Source organism: Cherax quadricarinatus, chromosome 57 (assembly GCF_038502225.1).
Source record: "Cherax quadricarinatus isolate ZL_2023a chromosome 57, ASM3850222v1, whole genome shotgun sequence".
In the NCBI taxonomy this organism is placed as follows: domain Eukaryota; kingdom Metazoa; phylum Arthropoda; class Malacostraca; order Decapoda; family Parastacidae; genus Cherax; species Cherax quadricarinatus.
This window is the reverse complement of record NC_091348.1, coordinates 1,535,155-1,556,822: the sequence shown is the minus strand read 5'-3', so window position 1 is coordinate 1,556,822 and position 21,668 is coordinate 1,535,155. Positions and strand designations below refer to the sequence as shown.

At 40.1% G+C, this 21,668-nt stretch overlaps 1 protein-coding gene across 1 annotated transcript in view; it reads right to left on the bottom strand.

Moving 5' to 3' along the window:
- Positions 1 to 21,668, bottom strand: part of LOC128693520 (uncharacterized) — a 273,150-nt gene that overhangs the window by 5,102 nt on the left and 246,380 nt on the right. Inside the window, exons 7-8 of the mRNA XM_053783235.2 lie at positions 17,855 to 19,156; positions 10,304 to 10,416 (exon numbers count right to left, since the gene is read on the bottom strand). Coding sequence (XP_053639210.2) covers positions 10,304 to 10,416; positions 17,855 to 19,156 — 1,415 coding nt within the window. The remainder of the gene's footprint in view (positions 1 to 10,303; positions 10,417 to 17,854; positions 19,157 to 21,668) is intronic.

Genomic DNA, 21,668 nt, shown 5'->3' with positions numbered 1-21,668 from the left:
AGAGAATAACTGTTTCTTTAACACATTTAAGATACGAACAGATGTCTTCTTTGAGGGGCCAGGCCGAGGTTTGGCAGACGGTAACTAGACACCACCACCAACCTCGAAATGCTGCACCCATTTCCTCACTGAACGCTCACACACACCAACATTCTCCACTATTTCTTTCGTCTGGTGGCCAGCTTTGCGAAATCCTATGATATGAGCTATAGTTTCAGGTGTTAAAGCCTTCCTTTTACCCATAACCAAACATGTATACCCCCAAAACTAAAGGGAACACCAGACAAAAGATGGGGTGAATGTGAGACAAACGTGCAACACTTCCCCTCACGACGGCAGCCACGTGAGCAATGATGAGTTATTTTGCAGTGTGGCGGCAGGCCGTGAGGTCATGCTAACTGCTGCTACCCGCCATAATGCACTAACGAAAAAAGACCCTGCTGTGTGGTAGGCCTTTGATTTTCATCACAGCATTATGTCGAGGTGCTCACCCGGCAGAATGCCGTGACGAGCACTGTATATGGCTCCCGTATCCCGGACCGCGAATAGTCAGGTTTCTCGGCCTTCTGGTCGACATAATCGAGTTTTGATTATGGCGACCAGATATATTCAGCGGCCACTCCTGCAATTCTGTCTAGCCTTAATCCCATCCATCACCAGGGATTACGTTTATGCCTCGGTGCTTTTCGCTCTTCACCAGTTGAGAGCTTCTATGCAGAGGCGAATATTCCATCCTTGACCTATCTCCGTGATGGTCATACCCTTCGCTATTATGATCGCTCTCATGACCTCCACAATCCTTCCATATATAGGATAGTCGCTGATGTCAGAAGACGTTCTTTATTTGTTCGTCGACCCTGTTTACTCAGTCCCTTTTCTCATCGACTGCATTCGCTCTTTTCTTCTCTTCAGTTACCACCTTCCTATGTTCATGTAGCATCTCACTTTTCCCTACCACCCAGGGATGTTCCGACGGTTTGTCTGTTCTTTCCCACTGCCATGCGCGAAAGTTAAACTTCCTGTGGTGGCTCCTTGCTCTCTTTTTCTTAACCACTTCTGATCTCATTCTCATGTCATCACAGTGTACACCGAAGGTTCCAAGTCTTCTGACGGCGTCGGATTCGTAGCAGCGTTTCTGGACAGCGTCGTGCGAGGGAATTTATTGTGTATCCTCAGCTAGCATTTTTACGGCTGAATTGTATGCCATTCTCGTAGTACTTTTCCGTATTGCATCTATGCCTGTGTCACCATTTGTGATAGTTTGACTCCCTTAGTGCTGATACACGTCACCCCCTGGTTCTTCGTATCCAACTTTGATTACACCGTATCTCTAGCAAGCATAAAGATATTGTTGTTTGCTGGGTCCCCGGTCATGTTGACGTCCAGGGCAATGAACAGGTAGACAAACCATACCCCCGGCCGGGATTGAACCCGCGGTCATAGAGTCTCAAAACTCCAGCCCGTCGCTGGTTTATTTGCAGTCGTGTCATTACGATTTCTTGAGTCAGGCAACAGGCAGACAATTCTGCACGGTCAGTAGTACATGACCTCCCAGTTTCATATAGAGGTGTTCCATTCACAGACTATTTTGCTGTAATTGCTACTCACCTTCACACCCATTGGCAACAACGTTGGTCTGATCTGCTACATAATAAATTACATTCTATTAAACCAAGGATAGCTTTCTGTCCATCTTGTCATCAGTGTTGAGGTTGGGAGACTACTATCTCCTGTCAACGCATAGGCCACACTTGTCTTACTCACGGATATCTCATGGAGAGGTGCCCTTAGCCACTCTGTGAGAATTGTCAGGTTCCAGTTTCTGTCAGCTATATTCTGTTGGACTGCTCACTCTATCAACGAGCACGCAAAATTTACCTCCAACGTCGTCGCCGCTCTAACGCCTTTACTCTACCTTCCCTTCTTGCTGATGGACTCTCTCATTGACTTTTTGACAGCAACTGATTTTGAAGGTGTTTGAGTACGGTACTCTCCTTAAGTAAATTACTGTTTATCTTTGTACCTTATTGATGTACCATGTTAATAATTGTATGTACTCTGTATATGTACTGTCATTCTAAATAAAATATAAAAAAAAAAAATTTACTGCACAAACTCTGATGATTATGCCTCTAGCACTCCTCACAGCCCTTTCTACCTCATCTTCTTGCTACCCTCTACCCCTGCACTGTCCACTGCCCCGCTGCACTCCATGACCTAATAATCCCTCTCCCTCTTGCTACCCAATACCCCTGCAACCTTCCCTGCCCTGCTGTGCTGCATGACCTGTGTAGGCTAAGCGGTTTTTTTAATTATAATAATTTATCAAATTCTGTACTTGATAAAGCCATTTTTTTTAGGTGAAACGTCAAAATTACTTAAAGGCTTCCTTTTGCTTTAAGTATTTTTTTCACCAGCTTCAGATACTTGTCACTGACGTAGACTTCTTACCAGTCCCAAACGTTTGTGGGCCTTCCACTGTAGAGAGATATTGTTCACAGTGTAATATAAATCACGAGTTTATCGTATAATTTATCAATACAAGTTCTCGCAGAGTCAAGTCCAATATGGCTGGTAAGTATTGATCAGCTGACTTCAGTCACGTGATTGAAAAATCTCAGTAGCAGACCATGGCAGCTGCACCTGCTGACTTACTGGTCAAGCTTCGTTATGCTTGAAGCGTGATAAACATTCACATTTAATCATTTCATGTGTTTTCTCTGTCATTTTAGTACCAAACATATCTCGACTTATTTTTTATCTTTGATTATTTATAGTTCAATATACGTGTTAAGGGGTTAAGCAGTGTGGAAAATTTGGATATAATTGAGGTGTATTAATGGAAAACAGAAATAAATAAAGGGGATGTAAATAGCGTGCTGAAAATATCCAGCCAAGACAGGACTCGCAGCAATGGCTTCAAGTTGGAAAACTTCAGATTCAGGAAGGATATAGGAAAGCACTGGTTTGGTAATAGAGTTGTGGATGAGTGGAACAAACTCCCGAGTACCGTCATAGACGCTAAGACCTTGTGTAGTTTTAAAAATAGGTTGGATAAATACATGAGTGGGTGTGGGTGGGTGTGAGTTGGACGTGACTACCTTGGGCCAACAGGTCTGGTGCCGTGTTCCTTCCTTAAGTGGAAGTGACTTGACTAGGTGGTCATTGTTCTAGGCCGGGGGGTGGAATGGACCTGCTTCTTATGGGTCAGTAGGCCTGTTGCAGTGCTCCTTCTTTCTTCTTATATTCAGCATGGATATATTTGAATTATACAATAATTATGTAATAAAATGTGATGCTGATTTGACCCTTTCGAGAAATTTCAAGGGGGGCGGGGGATAGAACAGCGAGTAGGGACGCCGGGGAGATGCCATATTGAATTTAATTTGTACTAATAGCTATATTTTTGTGTATCCAGCAAGCCTAATCTCATACAGTTCATTAAACTTCATTGTACAGGCTGGTACATAGCTGGTTTTAATTTTATATTCATTAAATCGTTAATTTAATGTCAGGTCTAGCTTTTAGTGAATGTAGTGAGGAAGTGGGCAGTCAAAGGAGTTGCAGTTCAGCGACCTACTGTGACTAAGTCCCACTTACCTCAACCAAATTACTTGCAGGTAATTCAGGTAATGCCCTGTAAGCCTCCTGCAGATAATTTGCTAATATTAATAATTTTTCACAAATTAAGCCTTTGATCCTAACGAACTCAAATATGTAATCTGTGAGAATTTGGTTTAATTTAATGATTTGTTTGAAAGAAATGGATTGCTGGGTTCACATACTACTGCAAATAAATTAATTAATGGCGGTTGTGTATTGGATTATGGTTGCCACAATTAATTAGATTTGCTAAGCCCAGTTAGGCTAGGATTGTAATTGCTATAATTGTTAATTTGCTAAGCTATTACACTAATAATTATTTTGCTAATCCAGGAAATATTTGGCTAGGATATTTGGTACATATAATAATTATAATTAATTTACTATTCCAGCAAATATTTGGCTAAATTGTTTGGTGCATATTATAATAATTATAATTAACTTGCTAAGCCAGGAAATATTTGGCTAGGATATTTGGTGCATATTGTAAGAATTATACGAGTGTCTATCTGTATAATTTGTACAACCAGTATTCATTAATTGAGTTTAATACTTAGATGGGTCTTGAATGAAGGTAACGAAATTAATGCAGATGGTAAATCCATGGGAATTAATGCTATAAAGTCGTCATTAATGCAAAAAAGGGTCATGTGACCAGAGCTTGTAGTAAATGCCTGGAACTGGTTGCAGAAGAAATTGTGAATAAGGTTAATTTAGAATTATATTTGGGATCATTAGAAAATAGGGAAATATTACATGAATTGTGCAGATGATAATGAGAGGGAATTATTCATTATTCAGTATTATGAATTGGAATAAAAAATACTATCATGTAAAAGTGAGGTATTAAATAAATTAAAATGTGTAAATACTGCAAATGGACAGTCTAGTAGTATAAATGCTAGGACTTTGCCAAAACTCCCAGACTTACGTCTACCAACATTTAGTTCAGGAGACAGCTGGAGGAATAGTTGTCAGTATATAAGGCTGTTGTACATGTGAGGAATGACCTAGTAGATGTAACAAAATTATTTTATCTCAAAGAGTAGGTCAGAAGCGATGCATATGCCCTGATTCAAGGGTTCCAAAATGTTGACTCTAGTAATCTGGAGGCAGTTGACTAGTTAGAGGTGACCTAAGGTAATAGGGAGCATAGTAGGTTAGACCTAGTAAATACTGTGATTAATTTAAGAACTTTAGAACACAATTTGCAAAAATTTAGGGTCAAATTAGAAAGCACTCTAAAGTCCTTGAGTAATAGGTTTGATTTGGGGGAATCAGACTAGATATTAAGTGCTATCTTACAAAATAAATTGACCAGCAAAACTATAGAGTGATTATCTAATACATACCATGAGGGTTATTTTGCTCTGGAGGAAATAAGATTAGGTCTACAAGAATTCTAAGAATGTAATGCACGATGACTGGAAAAAATATCCTAATGTTAATAATTATTATAATTCATCCCATAAAAACTGTTGCATAGGCACATATCAAGTGGCAGGAACCAAAAAAAATCTTGTCCACATCAAATTAAGAGGAATATGTACCTAAATAAGAGTAGCCTAGTTAATAATGGACAAGTCAAGCAAAAGAAGGATTATCTGTTTTGCAAGGGTATTCATTTCTCCAAGAATTGTAATGCTTATGATTCATGGGATGTTAGTATGGAAAGATCAGAAGAACTTGACAGATGTATCAGATGTTTAAGCGGTCATAATGTAAAGGACTGTTATGCCAAACTGAATAATTGCCATCCATGCCACAAAGGAAGGCATCATGTTGTAATGTGTAAGGGTTTGTACAATAATAATTTTTATGATAATGACTATAATGATAATGATGTTAACACTGAAACATTAGTTACTAATGTAAATATTGCAGCTAATGTTAATGATAATGGCATAACTGAGGTAGCCTTACCTGTGGCGAATGTAAAAATTCGGGATATAAGGTGTAAATATAAAAAAAATGTAACTACATTATTGAACCAGGGATCTCGGTGCGCATTCATAAGACGTAAATTAACCAAGAGAGTCTTGCTTGCTGAAGTTTCCAAATGCTTCGAGCCTCTAGGCTTGGTGTCACCCCTTACAATAAGATGGAAATTGTTAAGGACCCCTTCCAAAGTCTCATAGAACCCTTTGTGGTCGATATTAACCACATTAGAGAACATTCTCAGGTTGTTGGGGGAGGGAGGGAGGTGAGCGGAATCTTGATCTAAGAATGTGGAGTTAGGTTGCTCCATGAATATAAATGCTCTTGATCCAGGAGCTAGATCATAGCCTGGAAAGTTATCAGCTTTAAAACACCCTTTTCCTCGTTCAGGAAAGATGTCCTAACGGAAAAACGCCTACATAGAAAATGTGATCATAGCAGAAAGACGCCCCCTTGATAAAGGTGATCATAGCCTATAAAGTTTACCCCCTACCCCTGAGAAAAAGTGATCATTTAGCCGCCCCCCCCCCATTACCGCAGTAGTAGTAGTTGTAGTAGTAATAGTAATAGCAGTAGTGCTAGTTGTGGTGGTAGTAGTGCATAAGAACAAGTGATCAGTGAAGCACTGAAAGAGAACTAACGGCCCACAGGCAAAGGACAAAAAAAAAAAAAAAACTGAGAGACAAAACTCCATAGGACAGAACCCTCTAAGGCAGAAGGCAAGAAAAGCAATGGAAATACAAGAAAGGTAAAGAGGTAAATAGAAAAGATGTCAAAGGTCAGGTCAAGTCACGAGTGGTGTTGAGTTTAAAGCGCTTGACTATGTAATGAGAAAGGCAGGCATCCACAGGACATAGTCAGGGCTAAGATTCATGCTAGAAATTAATAATAATAATAAATAATAATAATAATAATAATTTTATGTGTAAATTCAAGAATTATGTGGATTAAAGTAAAGGTTGGATGCGAGAAGTGGGTCATAATAAGCGTGTATGCACCTGGAGAAGAGAGGAATGCAGAGGAGAGAGAGAGATTTTGGGAGATGTTAAGTGAATGTATAGGAGCCTTTGAACCAAGTGAGAGAGTAATTGTGGTAGGGGACTTGAATGCTAAAGTAGGAGAAACTTTTAGAGAGGGTGTGGTAGGTAAGTTTGGGGTGCCAGGTGTAAATGATAATGGGAGCCCTTTGATTGAACTTTGTATAGAAAGGGGTTTAGTTATAGGTAATACATATTTTAAGAAAAAGAGGATAAATAAGTATACACGATATGATGTAGGGCGAAATGACAGTAGTTTGTTGGATTATGTATTGGTAGATAAAAGACTGTTGAGTAGACTTCAGGATGTACATGTTTATAGAGGGGCCACAGATATATCAGATCACTTTCTAGTTGTAGCTATACTGAGAGTAAAAGGTAGATGGGATACAAGGAGAATAGAAGCATCAGGGAAGAGAGAGGTGAAGGTTTATAAACTAAAAGAGGAGGCAGTTAGGGTAAGATATAAACAGCTATTGGAGGATAGATGGGCTAATGAGAGCATAGGCAATGGGGTCGAAGAGGTATGGGGTAGGTTTAAAAATGTAGTGTTAGAGTGTTCAGCAGAAGTTTGTGGTTACAGGAAAGTGGGTGCAGGAGGGAAGAGGAGCGATTGGTGGAATGATGATGTAAAGAGAGTAGTAAGGGAGAAAAAGTTAGCATATGAGAAGTTTTTACAAAGTAGAAGTGATGCAAGGAGGGAAGAGTATATGGAGAAAAAGAGAGAAGTTAAGAGAGTGGTGAAGCAATGTAAAAAGAGAGCAAATGAGAGAGTGGGTGAGATGTTATCAACAAATTTTGTTGAAAATAAGAAAAAGTTTTGGAGTGAGATTAACAAGTTAAGAAAGCCTAGAGAACAAATGGATTTGTCAGTTAAAAATAGGAGAGGAGAGTTATTAAATGGAGAGTTAGAGGTATTGGGAAGATGGAAGGAATATTTTGAGGAATTGTTAAATGTTGATGAAGATAGGGAAGCTGTGATTTCGTGTATAGGGCAAGGAGGAATAACATCTTGTAGGAGTGAGGAAGAGCCAGTTGTGAGTGTGGGGGAAGTTCGTGAGGCAGTAGGTAAAAAGAAAGGGGGTAAGGCAGCCGGGATTGATGGGATAAAGATAGAAATGTTAAAAGCAGGTGGGGATATAGTTTTGGAGTGGTTGGTGCAATTATTTAATAAATGTATGGAAGAGGGTAAGGTACCTAGGGATTGGCAGAGAGCATGCATAGTTCCTTTGTATAAAGGCAAAGGGGATAAAAGAGAGTGCAAAAATTATAGGGGGATAAGTCTGTTGAGTGTACCTGGTAAAGTGTATGGTAGAGTTATAATTGAAAGAATTAAGAGTAAGACGGAGAATAGGATAGCAGATGAACAAGGAGGCTTTAGGAAAGGTAGGGGGTGTGTGGACCAGGTGTTTACAGTGAAACATATAAGTGAACAGTATTTAGATAAGGCTAAAGAGGTCTTTGTGGCATTTATGGATTTGGAAAAGGCGTATGACAGGGTGGATAGGGGGGCAATGTGGCAGATGTTGCAAGTGTATGGTGTAGGAGGTAGGTTACTGAAAGCAGTGAAGAGTTTTTACGAGGATAGTGAGGCTCAAGTTAGAGTATGTAGGAAAGAGGGAAATTTTTTCCCAGTAAAAGTAGGCCTTAGACAAGGATGTGTGATGTCACCGTGGTTGTTTAATATATTTATAGATGGGGTTGTAAGAGAAGTAAATGCGAGGGTTTTGGCAAGAGGCGTGGAGTTAAAAGATAAAGAATCACACACAAAGTGGGAGTTGTCACAGCTGCTCTTTGCTGATGACACTGTGCTCTTGGGAGATTCTGAAGAGAAGTTGCAGAGATTGGTGGATGAATTTGGTAGGGTGTGCAAAAGAAGAAAATTAAAGGTGAATACAGGAAAGAGTAAGGTTATGAGGATAACAAAAAGATTAGGTGATGAAAGATTGAATATCAGATTGGAGGGAGAGAGTATGGAGGAGGTGAACGTATTCAGATATTTGGGAGTGGACGTGTCAGCGGATGGGTCTATGAAAGATGAGGTGAATCATAGAATTGATGAGGGAAAAAGAGTGAGTGGTGCACTTAGGAGTCTGTGGAAACAAAGAACTTTGTCCTTGGAGGCAAAGAGGGGAATGTATGAGAGTATAGTTTTACCAACGCTCTTATATGGGTGTGAAGCGTGGGTGATGAATGTTGCAGCGAGGAGAAGGCTGGAGGCAGTGGAGATGTCATGTCTGAGGGCAATGTGTGGTGTGAATATAATGCAGAGAATTCGTAGTTTGGAAGTTAGGAGGAGGTGCGGGATTACCAAAACTGTTGTCCAGAGGGCTGAGGAAGGGTTGTTGAGGTGGTTCGGACATGTAGAGAGAATGGAGCGAAACAGATAATAATAAAAAAAATTTTATTTACTACATATGCAAGGTATACAGGCCTAACTGACCTTAATGACATACTGCTATACAGAAAGTCGTTTGGAAATAAGTCACTCTGTCTGACTTTTTTTGGGCTATCCTAAGTTCTTTACACATATGCTGCTATGTATGATAATCTGTGTAACTGTATTTGTGTATACCTGAATAAACTTACTATACAGAGCATTTCGGGCAAATTAGGTCAGTTTTGTCCCAGGATGCGACTCGCACCATTCGACTAACACCCAGGTACCCATTTTACTGAAGGGTGAAGAACATAGATAACCGGTGTAAGGAAACACGCCCGATGTTTCCACCCCTTCGCCGGGAATCGAACCCGGACACTCACCGTGTGAAGCGAGAGCTTCTGCCACCAGTCTACGGGGCACCGTAAGAACCGTAAGAAAGACAACCAGTTAACAGGGTGACTGTGATCTCTAACATGACAGAAAAGAGCATGGCTCGTGTCAGTAAGGCGAATGTACAATGGTACGTGCATTGACTAGAAACCATGGTACGGGTGGGGATTGAACTCCAGACCGACGCACTATCCTCTGGGCAAGCTGGTTACAATAAGATTCATCCAACTAGGTATATTTATACACGATAGGAAGGTTAGCATAGGCACCACTGTGACCACAAATGCAACTTACAGACGAATCTCCCGCCCTCATGGCCGTGACGAACTCTGGCTCACGTCCCCTCAAAGCCGTCATCATGACTCAAGAAATCGTAATGACACGACTGCAAACAAACCACGGTACGGGCGGGGATTGAACCCGTGGTTTGTTTGTAATCATGTCATTACGATTTCTTCTTTGTTTCAAACGTGACTCGACAATCTTTTGCGTCATCAGTCAATGCATTAAATACTCAATGACGACAATAACCTCCTCGGGGAAACAAAGTAGAGATAAGTAAAGATGAAAATGGAAGAAACTTATGCATTGTTCTTAATTTTTTTTCTCATTGCATTATTTTACAGAAGGCTGATGAAAAAGCGAATTAAAGAAATTAGAAAATAGACGAGTAAGCTTGGTATATATTTCAATCGTCAGACATATTTTATTATTGGAACTGAATTATACAGTATATTTAATTGCCACAGTAAACTAAACGTTCTGCGAAAAAAATAATCAGATACAACAGGTAAAAAGAAAATACATTGTAAAACGCATTTACAACTGCTTCCCCAAAAATTGATGAGGTATGCGATTAGACTCGGCGGAATTTTACACTTTTGGACAAGAATACTCATTAATGACCTGCTACAAAAAGAGAATAAGAGAAAATTGAGTTGTTCTCGCTCACCGGCCTCCACCACATAGGGTGTGACAGCGATGTACTTAGACCTCTGCTTGTGTGGGTGGAACCTCTGACGGCGTCTGGTCTTCCTCAGAGTCACCAGCGGAGGGAGGGAGGCGCTGAAAGAGATGGACTAAGTTACACACAGGTAATGCTGAATACACACAAAGATATACTCACTCCTAGCAAATTCAAACTGGTATTTACTCACGTTAATGCTGCAACCAACCAATGTAATGTGGAAATGTGTGCAAACACACAGAAGAAACAATCTTTGAGAAGGCAATAGTAAACAAGAGAAAGATGGAATTACATTTTTATTCAGTTATGTATAATGTAAACTATATGAAAAAGACGAAATACAGAGAATTATCAAGAAAAAATGCAGAACGAAATCTGATAAAATATGTGAAACATAAATTACGAGTTTTGTTTGCAGAAGAAAACATTTTAAGACACTTTGGTTTTAAACCCAAAACAGCCAATGGAAATGGAAAATACTGAAATGTTGAAAAAACTAAAGAGGCTACTAATAGACGATAAAAAACATCGGTCAACATTGAATTTTGTTACTCGGCCATTTACTTTATTTCTCATCACACTACGTGATATCCAAACCCAGGTAAATTATAGTTATTTTGGTGAATAATGCACGTCCATCCAGGTCAGTCAGTGGCTAGTATTCAATCAGAGCTTCTCAGTAATATACTCAGTTAAAAATATGTTTGTTATTATAGTTATGTGTGGTTTGTGTTAGGTTATGCTAGGTTAGGTTATGCTAGGGTGCGTTAGCTTAAATTTGGATAGGTTAGGTTTCTGTCGGGTTCTGACCAGACGCAATCAAACTCAGTGAGATCTATGCCACCCCACCCAACTCCCCACTTAACCAAACTGACATAAAGATATTATTTTTGAACTGAAATGCCGTGACTGAAAACTAGCCAGTGACTGGTCAAGCGTGCATTTTATGGCATACAAACTTAGTCTCATAAAAGTATTATGTGGTTAATATCTCCCAACACGAAAGCGTTGTCCAAACCACTAGCTTAAGTTTATAGTAAGTCAATGGACATGGAACAGCTGCCAGAGATCTGGAAAACAGCAGATGTGCGTATATCTAAAAAAGATCGGAAGAGTTGACCTACAGAACAGCTTCATTGGCATGCATACTATGCAAAGTAATAAAGAAAAGAATCAAAAGCATAATAGTGAGAGAAATGGCTTCATGAATAACAAATTAACTCGGGTTAAGAGATGGCAAATAGTGTCTTACCAACCTGTTGGAATTCTTTAAGTAACGAAAGAGAGACAGGAGAGAGAGAGAGAGAGAGAGAGAGAGAGAGAGAGAGAGAGAGAGAGAGAGAGAGAGAGAGAGAGAGAGAAATGGATTGACTGCATTTCTCGTAGACTGCAAGAAAGCGTTTAGTAATGTACCACACGAGACTGAAGCGAAAACCTGAGGGCTAGGCAGGAATAACAGGAAACATTCTCTGCTGAGTCAAAGAGTGCCTTAGAGGAGAGAAGCAAACAATGTTAGGAAAGAGATGTCAGAATGGGAAAGAGTAACAAACGGATTCCGCATGGATCGGTATTATTTCTAGTAATGTTTTTGATTTATTGGAATGATAAACCAGATGGAAGACATCTTCCCTCTTTCCTGATAATATAAGCTAATAAGTAGAATAAAACTGAGGAAGAGAGAGAGAAAGGCACCAAACAGACTGGTGAAAACGCGGGACTGGTCAGATTTGTGGTTCCTTGAATTCAACCCCAGCAAATGCAAGGGCGAATGATGGAGCTTAAAGACCAGACATGAAGTAGACTTGGGATAATTCGAGATGAGCATAGAACCTAGCATATTACCAGAGGTTTACAATCACTTCAGCCAATGAGCCTGTGACAAATCGTAGATCCTTCAGGAACCTCATCAAAGGGTCATTCCGAACCTTTATATAACATATGTAAAAACCTTCTTGGGGTATACAAGCACTGCACTCAACCTCATTTGAGAAAAAACACTAAGAAGCTAAACAAAAGTGCATAGGCATGTAGCGAGGAGTTTACAATATATATATATATATATATATATATATATATATATATATATATATATATATATATATATATATATATATATATAGGGAGGGTGTGTAAAGGTAGAAAGTTGAAGGTGAACATAGATAAGAGTAAGATGATGAGAGCATCAAATGATTTAGATAAAGATAAATTGGATATCACATTGGAGAGGAGTATGGAAGAAGTGAATGTATTTGGGAGTTGACTTGTCAGCGAAAGGGTTTATGAAGGATGAGGTCAACCATAGAACTGATGAAGTTAAAAGGGGCGAATGGTGCTGTGGAAAATTACATTTACCTGAATGTAACTCATAAGATACATACCAGTAAATGGTAACAAAGATAATTATTCTTTATCAAGGTTACAGAGACAAGTAGGAATTTTAGGACACTTAGGTCGCAAAAATGTCCTCTTTCGATACCTACGATAATCTCTCTCTCCACAAGTCACTCTGGACCTATATTAATTTCAAATGAAATATACATCACCAGAAATTCTGGTAAAAACATTAATATAAATATGTGGACTGTATATTAAATTTAAAATGTGAATACATATGCATTGAAGGAGAATTTATAATCATAATACTCACCAATTTGTCTGGAGATTACTTGGTGTATCATACACAAACCCATGCCTAAATTATGAAGAAAACACTGGCCAGAATCTCAACATAGACAACTTAGCTGGGGTTACAAAGCTGTCCTGTCCATCTGCTTAATGCTCACGTTATGCAGGACTGCAAATCCAACAATTTCGGCTCCTATTTGAGAGGTTTAAGCCCAATATAACCCCTAGAGTGACGAAACTTTATGCACATTTCACTAACGTGCCTGTACCACATTCAAAACAATGGCGTCTTTCCCCCCAGCGACGCTCACTCATCGCTGGTTCTTTATTTATTTACAAATTAATTTTTATTACCTACAATATATTACACTAATTTACATAAATACACTGTATTTTTGGAAAATATATCCAGTATTTTCCACAGGTGCGTACAGGTATCTGTGGAGAACAAAAATGCAATCCATGGAGGGAAAGAAGGGAATGTACGAAAGTATAGTGGTACAAACACTCTTATATAAGTGTGAAATTTGGGTTGTAAATGCTTTAGCGAGGAGGCCGCTGTAGGCAGTGGAGATGTCCTGTCTAAGGGCAATTTGTGGTGTAAATATTATGCAGAGAATTCGGAGTGTGGAAATTAGGAGGAGGTGGGGAGTTACTAAAAGTATTAGAGGGCTGAAGAGGGGTTATTGAGGTGGTTTGGTCATTTAGAGAGAATGGATCAAAGTAGAATGACTTGGAGAGTGTATAAATCTGTAGGGGAAGGAAGGCCGGGTGGGGGTCGTCCTCGGAATGGTTGGAGGGAGGGGGTGAAGAAGGATTTGTGGGCAAGGGGCTTGGACTTCCAGCAAGCATGTGTGAGCGTGTTAGGAGTGAATGGAGACGAATGGTTTTTGGGACTATGACGAGCTGTTGGAGTATGAACAGTGTAATATTTAGTGAAGGGATTTGGGGAAACCAGTTAGCCGGACCTGAGTCCTGGGAATGGGAAGTACAATGCCTACATTTTAAAGGAAGAGTTTGGGATATTGACAGTTTGAAGGGACTTCTAAACTGTCGTATCTGAGCGCCTCTGCAAAGACAGTGATTATGTGTAAGTGAGGCGAAAGTGTTGAATGATGAAAGTATTTTCTTTTTGGGGATTTTCTTTCTTTCTGGGTTACCCTGCCTCTTTGGGAAACGGCGCGCGCACACGTACACACACACACACACACACACACACACACACACACACACACACACACACACACACACACACACACACACACACACACACACACACATATATATATATATATATATATAAATATATATATATATATATATATATATATATATATATATATATAAAGAAGTCGACAGTCTCCCACCGAGGCAGGGTGACCCAAAAAGAAAGAAAATACTTTCATCATCATTCAACACTTTCATCTCACTCATACGTAATCACTTTTTTTGCAGAGGTGCTCAGAATACAGCAGTCTAGAAGCATACACATATAAAGATACACAACATATCCCTCCAAACTGCCAATATCCCAAACCCCTCCTTTAAAGTGCAGGCATTGTACTTCCCATTTCCAGTACTCATGTCCGACTATATAAAAATAACCGGTTTCCCTGAATCCCTTCACTAAATATTACCCTGCTCACACTCCAACAGTTCGTCAGGTCCCAAATACCATTCATTTCCATTCACTTCTATCTAACGCTCACGCACGCCTGCTGGAAGTCCAAGCCACTCGCCCACAAAACTTCCTTTAAATCCTCCCTTCAACCTTTTCGAGGACGACCCCTACCCTGCCTTCTTTCCCCTACAAATTTATGCACTCTCCATGTTATTCTACATTGATCTATTCTCTCTAAATGACCAAACCATCTCAACAACCCCTCTTCATCCCTATGACTAATACTTTTATTAACTCCACACCTTCTACTAATTTCCACACTCCGAATTTTCTGCATAATATTTACACCATACGTTGCCCTTAAACAGGACATCTCCATTGCCTCCAACCGCCTCCTCGCTGCAGCATTTACAACCCAAGCTTCATACACATATAAGAGTGTTGGTACCACTATACTTTCATACATTCCCTTCTTTGCCTCCATAGGTAACGTTTTTTGTCTCCACATATACCTCAAAGCACCACTCACCTTTTTTACTTCATCAGTTCTGTGGCTAACCTCATCCTTCATAAATCCATCCGCTGACACGTTAACTCCCAAATATCTGAAAACATTCACTTCTTTCATACTTCTTCTCTCCAATTTGATATCCAATTTTTCTTTATCTAAATCATTTGGTATCCTCATCACCTTACTCTTTCCGAAGTTCACTTTCAACTTTCTACCTTTACACACACTCCCAAACTCGTCCACTAACCTTTGCAATTTTTCTTTAGACTCTCCCATAAGCACAGTATCGTCAGCAAAAAGTAACTGTGTCAATTTCCATTTTGTATTTTATTCCCCATAATTTAATGCCACCCCTCACCCGAACACCCTAGCATTTACTTCTCTTACAACCCCATCTATAAATATATTAAACAACCAGGGTGACATTACACATCCCTGTCTAATACCTACTTTTACCGGGAAGTAGTCTCTCTCTCTTCTACACATCCTAACCTGAGCCTCACTATCCTCATAAAAACTCTTTACAACATTTAGTAACTTACTACCTATTCCACTCTATCATATGCCTTTTCTAAATCCATAAATGCAATGAAGACTTCCCTACCTTTATCTAAATACTGTTCACATATATGCTTCAATGTAAACACTTAATCTACACATCCCCTACCCACTCTAAAACCTCCTTGCTCATCCGCAATCCTACATTGTCTTACCTCTAATTCTTTCAATAATAACCATACCGTACACTTTTCCTGGTATACTCAGAAAACTAATTCCTCTATATTTTTTTACAACCTCTTTTGTCCCCCTTCCCTTTATATAAAGGAACTATACACGCTCTCCTCAAATCTCTAGGTACCTTCCCCTCTTTCATACATTTATTAGACAAAAATACCAACCACTCTAACACTATATCCCCCCTGCTTTTAATATTTCTGTCATGATCCCGTCAGTTCCAGATGCTTTACCCCCTTTCATTCTATGTAATGCCTCACGTACCTCCACCACACTCACATTCTGCTCTTCTTTACTCCTAAAAGATGGTATACCTCCCTGGCCAGTGCATGAAATTACCGCCTCCCTTCTCTACTAACTCCCTCATTCTGTTTTTAACTGACAAATCCATTCTTAACTTGTTTAACTCTAAATTTTTTCTTCTTTTCATCAAAATTTCTTGACAGTGCCTCTCCCACTCAATCATCTGCTCTCCTTTTGCACTCTCTCACCACTCTCTTCACCTTTCTTTTACTCTCCATATATTATGTTCTTATAACACTTCTGCTTTATAAAAACCTCTCATAAGCTACCTTTTCTCTTTTGTCACACCCTTTACTTCATCATTCCACCAATCACTCCTCTTTCCTCCTGCACCCAGCCTCTTATAGCCACAAACTTCTGCCCCACATTCTAATACCCTCTTCAACCTCCTCACTACTCATACTTGCACTAGCCCACCTTTCTGCCAATAGTTGCTTATATCTCACCAGAACTTCCTCCTTCCCTAGTTGCCATTTTCCTCTTGTCCCATCTACCTCTTACTCTAACTGTAGCTACAACTAAATAATGATCCAATATATCAGTTGCCCCTTTATAAACATATACATCCTGGAGCCTACCCAACAACCTTTTATCCACCAATACATAATCTAACAAACTACTTTCATTACGTGTTATATCATACCTTTTATATTTATTTATCCTCTTTTTCATAAAATATGTATTATTTATTACGAAACCTCTTTCTACACATAGCTCAATTAAAGGCTCCCCATTTACATTTACCCCTGGCATCCCAAATTTACCTACTACTCCCTCCACAACATTTTTACCCACTTTAGCATTGAAATCCCCAACCACAAGTACTCTCACACTTAGTTCAAAACTCCCCATGCATCCACTCAACATTTCGCAAAATCTCTCTCCTCCACACTTCTCTCTTCTCCAGGTGCATAAACGCTTACTATAACCCACTTTTCACATCCAACCTTTATTTTACTCCACATAATCCTTGAATTAATACATTTATAATCCCTCTTCTCCTGCCATAGCTTATCCCTCAACATTATCGCTACTCCTTCTTTAGCTCTAACTCTATTCGAAACCCCTGACCTAATCCCATTTATTTCTCCCCACTGAAACTCTCCCACCCCTTTAGCTTAGTTTCACTTAAAGCCAGGACATCCAGCTTCTTCTCATTCATAACATCCACAATCATCTCTTTCTTATCATTCGCACAACATCCACGCACATTCAGACTTCCCACTTTGACAATTTTCTTCTTTTTTTTAGTAGACTATACAGGAAAAATGGTTACTAGCCCATTGCTCCCGGCATTTTAGTTGACGGAGGAAAGATTCTTATTCCACTTCTCCATGGATATAAAAGAAAAAGTAATAAGAACAAGAACTATTAAGATAAAATCAAAGAAAACTCAGATGAGTGTATATAAATAAACGTGTACATGTATGTGTAGTGTGACCTAAGTGTAAGTAGAAGTAGCAAGACGTACCTGTAATCTTGCATGTTTATGAAACAGACAAAAGACACCAGCAATCCTACCATCATGTAAAACAATTACAGGCTTCCGTTTTACACTCACTTGGCAGGACGATAGTACCTCCCTGGGTGGTTGCTGTCTACCAGCCTACTCTATATATATATATATATATATATATATATATATATATATATATATATATATATATATATATATATATATATATATACATGTATCCATGGTTTATTGGTCTTTCATATATCCCTATCAAATTGTTCTCACCTGCTGGGGTCATCAGGCCACTGAAGATAAAAGAAGGAGTTCTGGAAACTGATTGCACCGATCTTCCTGGCATCAGCCTTTGTATGCAAGTAACGGAGTAGTTGTGGAAGGCTAGTGTTGGCGTGCGGCACAATGTACTCGTCCAGATCAACCATCAAAATGTATTTGTACTGGTACATATAGCGGTACAAACAGTCGTTCAGGGCTGCAAACAGTCCTTCAGTCCGGATTTCTTTCTGTGACTTTATATCGAGTTTCCAGGGAAGTATGTTGACTAGCCCTTGCTCAACATACTGCCTCAGAATGCAGTCCACATCTTTGCCAATCGTATGGTTGTACAAGGTAAAGTGCTCCACTCCCAGTATCTTGTTTAGCTCCAGGAACTCAATCATCTGATTAACGTTGTTATAGTCAAAGTGAAGTGGCTTTACGCATACAGCAAAGCTGTTCTTCACCTGTTCTTTATTGACATCAAGATTCATGACCCGCAATTTATTGGTAGCATTGCCTCCTGGATCGGCCATGATCGAAACACTCTCTGGGGGTGGAATTGGCTGTTTTCCGTTTTTGTAGATAATTAGCGGACAGGCAATGAAACAGGCAGAGAACTTGAGATTCCAGTTCTCCCTAATAATCTTAATCGCTCCATTAACTATTAGAGTGCTGGAGTTGGAGTACCAGTATTTACACCAGACGCGGTCACTCTTCTTAGTTTGAGTGGCGCCAATGACTCTAATGATTTTGCCTTTGCGGTCGTCGTAGTAAGCGGAGTATACGAAGAATTTGTGTTTAGTGTAATATACAGGCTGCCACTGACCGTCCGTAGCGGAACTATTGCTGCCAAAATATGCAATTTCCTTGAGGCCAAGCATGTTGAGCCAGTCCATTTTGGCAATACCGTGCACCGACTTGACAAGGTTTCCCGTCACTCTGGCCATAAGGTGCGTCTCATCCACGTTTTTTCTGTAAAATCTCTCCTGGTTCCCGGTCTTGCCCTTGACGGAGAGTTCCTGCCTCCTGTAAGTATCGATCTCCAGTTGACCCACCAGCTTTTTATCGTCCATGAAGTAATCGGGAATGTCACCGATAGGGTCGAACTCGGACGGCCGTTTGCCCGTGAAGAGCATCCCAGTTCGATGCTCGTCGATGAAGAACACCTCGGCCACCAGGATAACCACGAACACTAGCATGAACACTAGCACGAAGAATATGGACATGTTGTTCCTGTCTTTGATACGCTGACGCTGCTTCTTAACCATGGCACTGCGACGCTGTCGGTTGAACCCATTGAGCAAAGAATACCTGTGAGGAGTGAATATCAGTGAGAATAGAATATATGCGTATAAAATACATGTGAGCAGGAAGTAATTGTGAGCATAAAATACATTGGAGCAGAAAATAACTATAAACATCGTTTACCTCTAAATATAAAATTAATGTAAACAGAATGCCTGAAAACCTGTGACAAGAGAATTTTTGTGAAAAGAGAATACCTATAAAAGGGAGTATATGTAAACACACACAATATATCTGAACGGAGAATACCTATGAGAACAAAATACGTCATGGTAGAGAATATCTGTGAGCAAAGAATTCCTGTGAGCAGAGAATTATTTGTGAAAACAATGCACCACAGCAATAATACCTGTCAACAAAGTGACGATACAAAGCACTGGGAGGGAGAAATTTATTAATGTTTTACATAAAAGGAAGCTGTTAGTGGGGCACTTATAAATGTCTACTTACAGAAGTACAAGTATGTGTCATTTGTGTCATTTTAAAAGGAGTGCAAAACAAGAACACACGGAGTTTTAGCCACAAAAAAATACGGACGAAGGAATCCGCATTATACTTATTTTGGTCTATGAGGACTTGTCTTACAAGCTGACGCCTAGCAGTAACTCGCAGTTAGATGCATTCCAGTTAGTGAGACAAGAAATAGTACATAACTATATAGTAACTCACCGACTAGTACCTGTACACCTAACTATTTATTACACTTAGTGGCCCATTACTCTCTCTCTCTCTCTCTCTCTCTCTCTCTCTCTCTCTCTCTCTCTCTCTCTCTCTCTCTCTCTCTCTCTCTCTCTCTCTCTCTCTCTCCCCCCTGCACTTTACAATTGCCAAAACCCTCTAACCCTCACTCACCCCACCTCCCTCTCACTCAACCACATTTCCAACGCCCTCCCTCCTACTATCTACCGTTCGGATATCATACATGCGTCACGAAGAGCGGTGAGAATCCACTCCTTAAGATAACTTCGCAAGAAACTATTTCCTCACATGTACATACCTGCCGCCTGCAAAATACACAAGTTAGTAAGTACATGAAGACTAGTAAAAGTGTGAAAACTAGACTGGATAACCTGGCTCAGGTTAACTCTACCCGCGCTGACTGTAAGGAAGCTCCAAGCCCCTCGCACACAAAACCTTTATCCCTCCCTCCCTCCCTCCCCCTCAAAGGGCTCTTGATCTAGGGAACTGTATGCTCCAGTTCCCTGAATTGAGCGTGAATACCTTCCATCCCCCCACATGTGCTGTATAATACTACGGGTTTAGCGCTTTCCCCATGATTATAATATCCTCTCCCTCCACCCTTTCCTAGACTACCCCTACCCTGTCTTAACTCCACTACAGATTTATACACCCTCCAAGTCATTCTACTATGCTTCACTCTCTAAATGAAATTATCTCAACAACCCCTCCTCAGCTCTATGGATAATACTTTTAGTAACTTTGTATCTTCGCCTAATCTCCAATATACGAATTCTCCGGATAATATTTACGCCGCACATTTCCCTCAGACACATTTCCACTGCTTCCAGTCTCCTCCTTGCTGCAACATTTACAATCCATGCTTCATATCCATATTAGAGTATTGGTACCACTATACTCTCATACATTCACCTGTTTCCACAGATGCCTCAAGGCACCACTCACCCTCTTTCCTTCATCAGTTCTATAGTTTACCTCGTCCTTCGTATACCTATGGACCTGGTATAAACCTTGGCTTCTTCTTGAGAGCACTTCGCATTTCCAGCCCTTGTTTTCTTGAAAAAAGAAGAATGTATCTACATAACACAGGACTCTACAAATCTTCAGTTTCCATCTTTCTTCATCCGGGAATGCAGACTCAGGGCACAAGCTATCCTCAACAAATCCCCCATGGAACAGCCCTCTAAGCAGTTCGTAGTGTTCCCATGTGGTGATGACACGAATGCTCGCCAGGCAATTGCTAAGGGTAACATGCATGTTTCCACCATAAACACATCAACTATCAAAGACCTCACTACGAAACGCAGCCTCACACTTCTAACTTCCACAGAACACTTCTACACCATCCCCTGTGACTACTGTTCCAAGAAATATGTAGGCGAAACAGGCAGAGATCTTTCGGTCCACCTGAACGAGCATCGTAATGCCAGTAATAGAGACGACTTCAGGTACGCCTGTGTCCTCCACAGGGACTCCACGGGACGTTTGATGAACTGGAATGAGACACAACTCGTTCTCACCGAATAAGACCTTAAAAGCCGACGATGTCTGGAAGCCTCGCTAATCGTCGTCACCGGCACCATAAAGAGTAAAACTGGAAGCTACAAAATTTAAAAAAATTAGCATACATAATACTCAACCAGGCAAATCACCACTTACCCAACAACACAGGAGTCACAAGATCTCATCGTCTTCCCGTCCTCATCCCAATATGGCATTCTTCCGGTTACCATGCGTCACTCACACCTTACTCCGTCTGTATATACTATCTTTTGGCCTCTGTATGTTAGAAGTGATCAAGGTCCCAGGACCTGGCTGT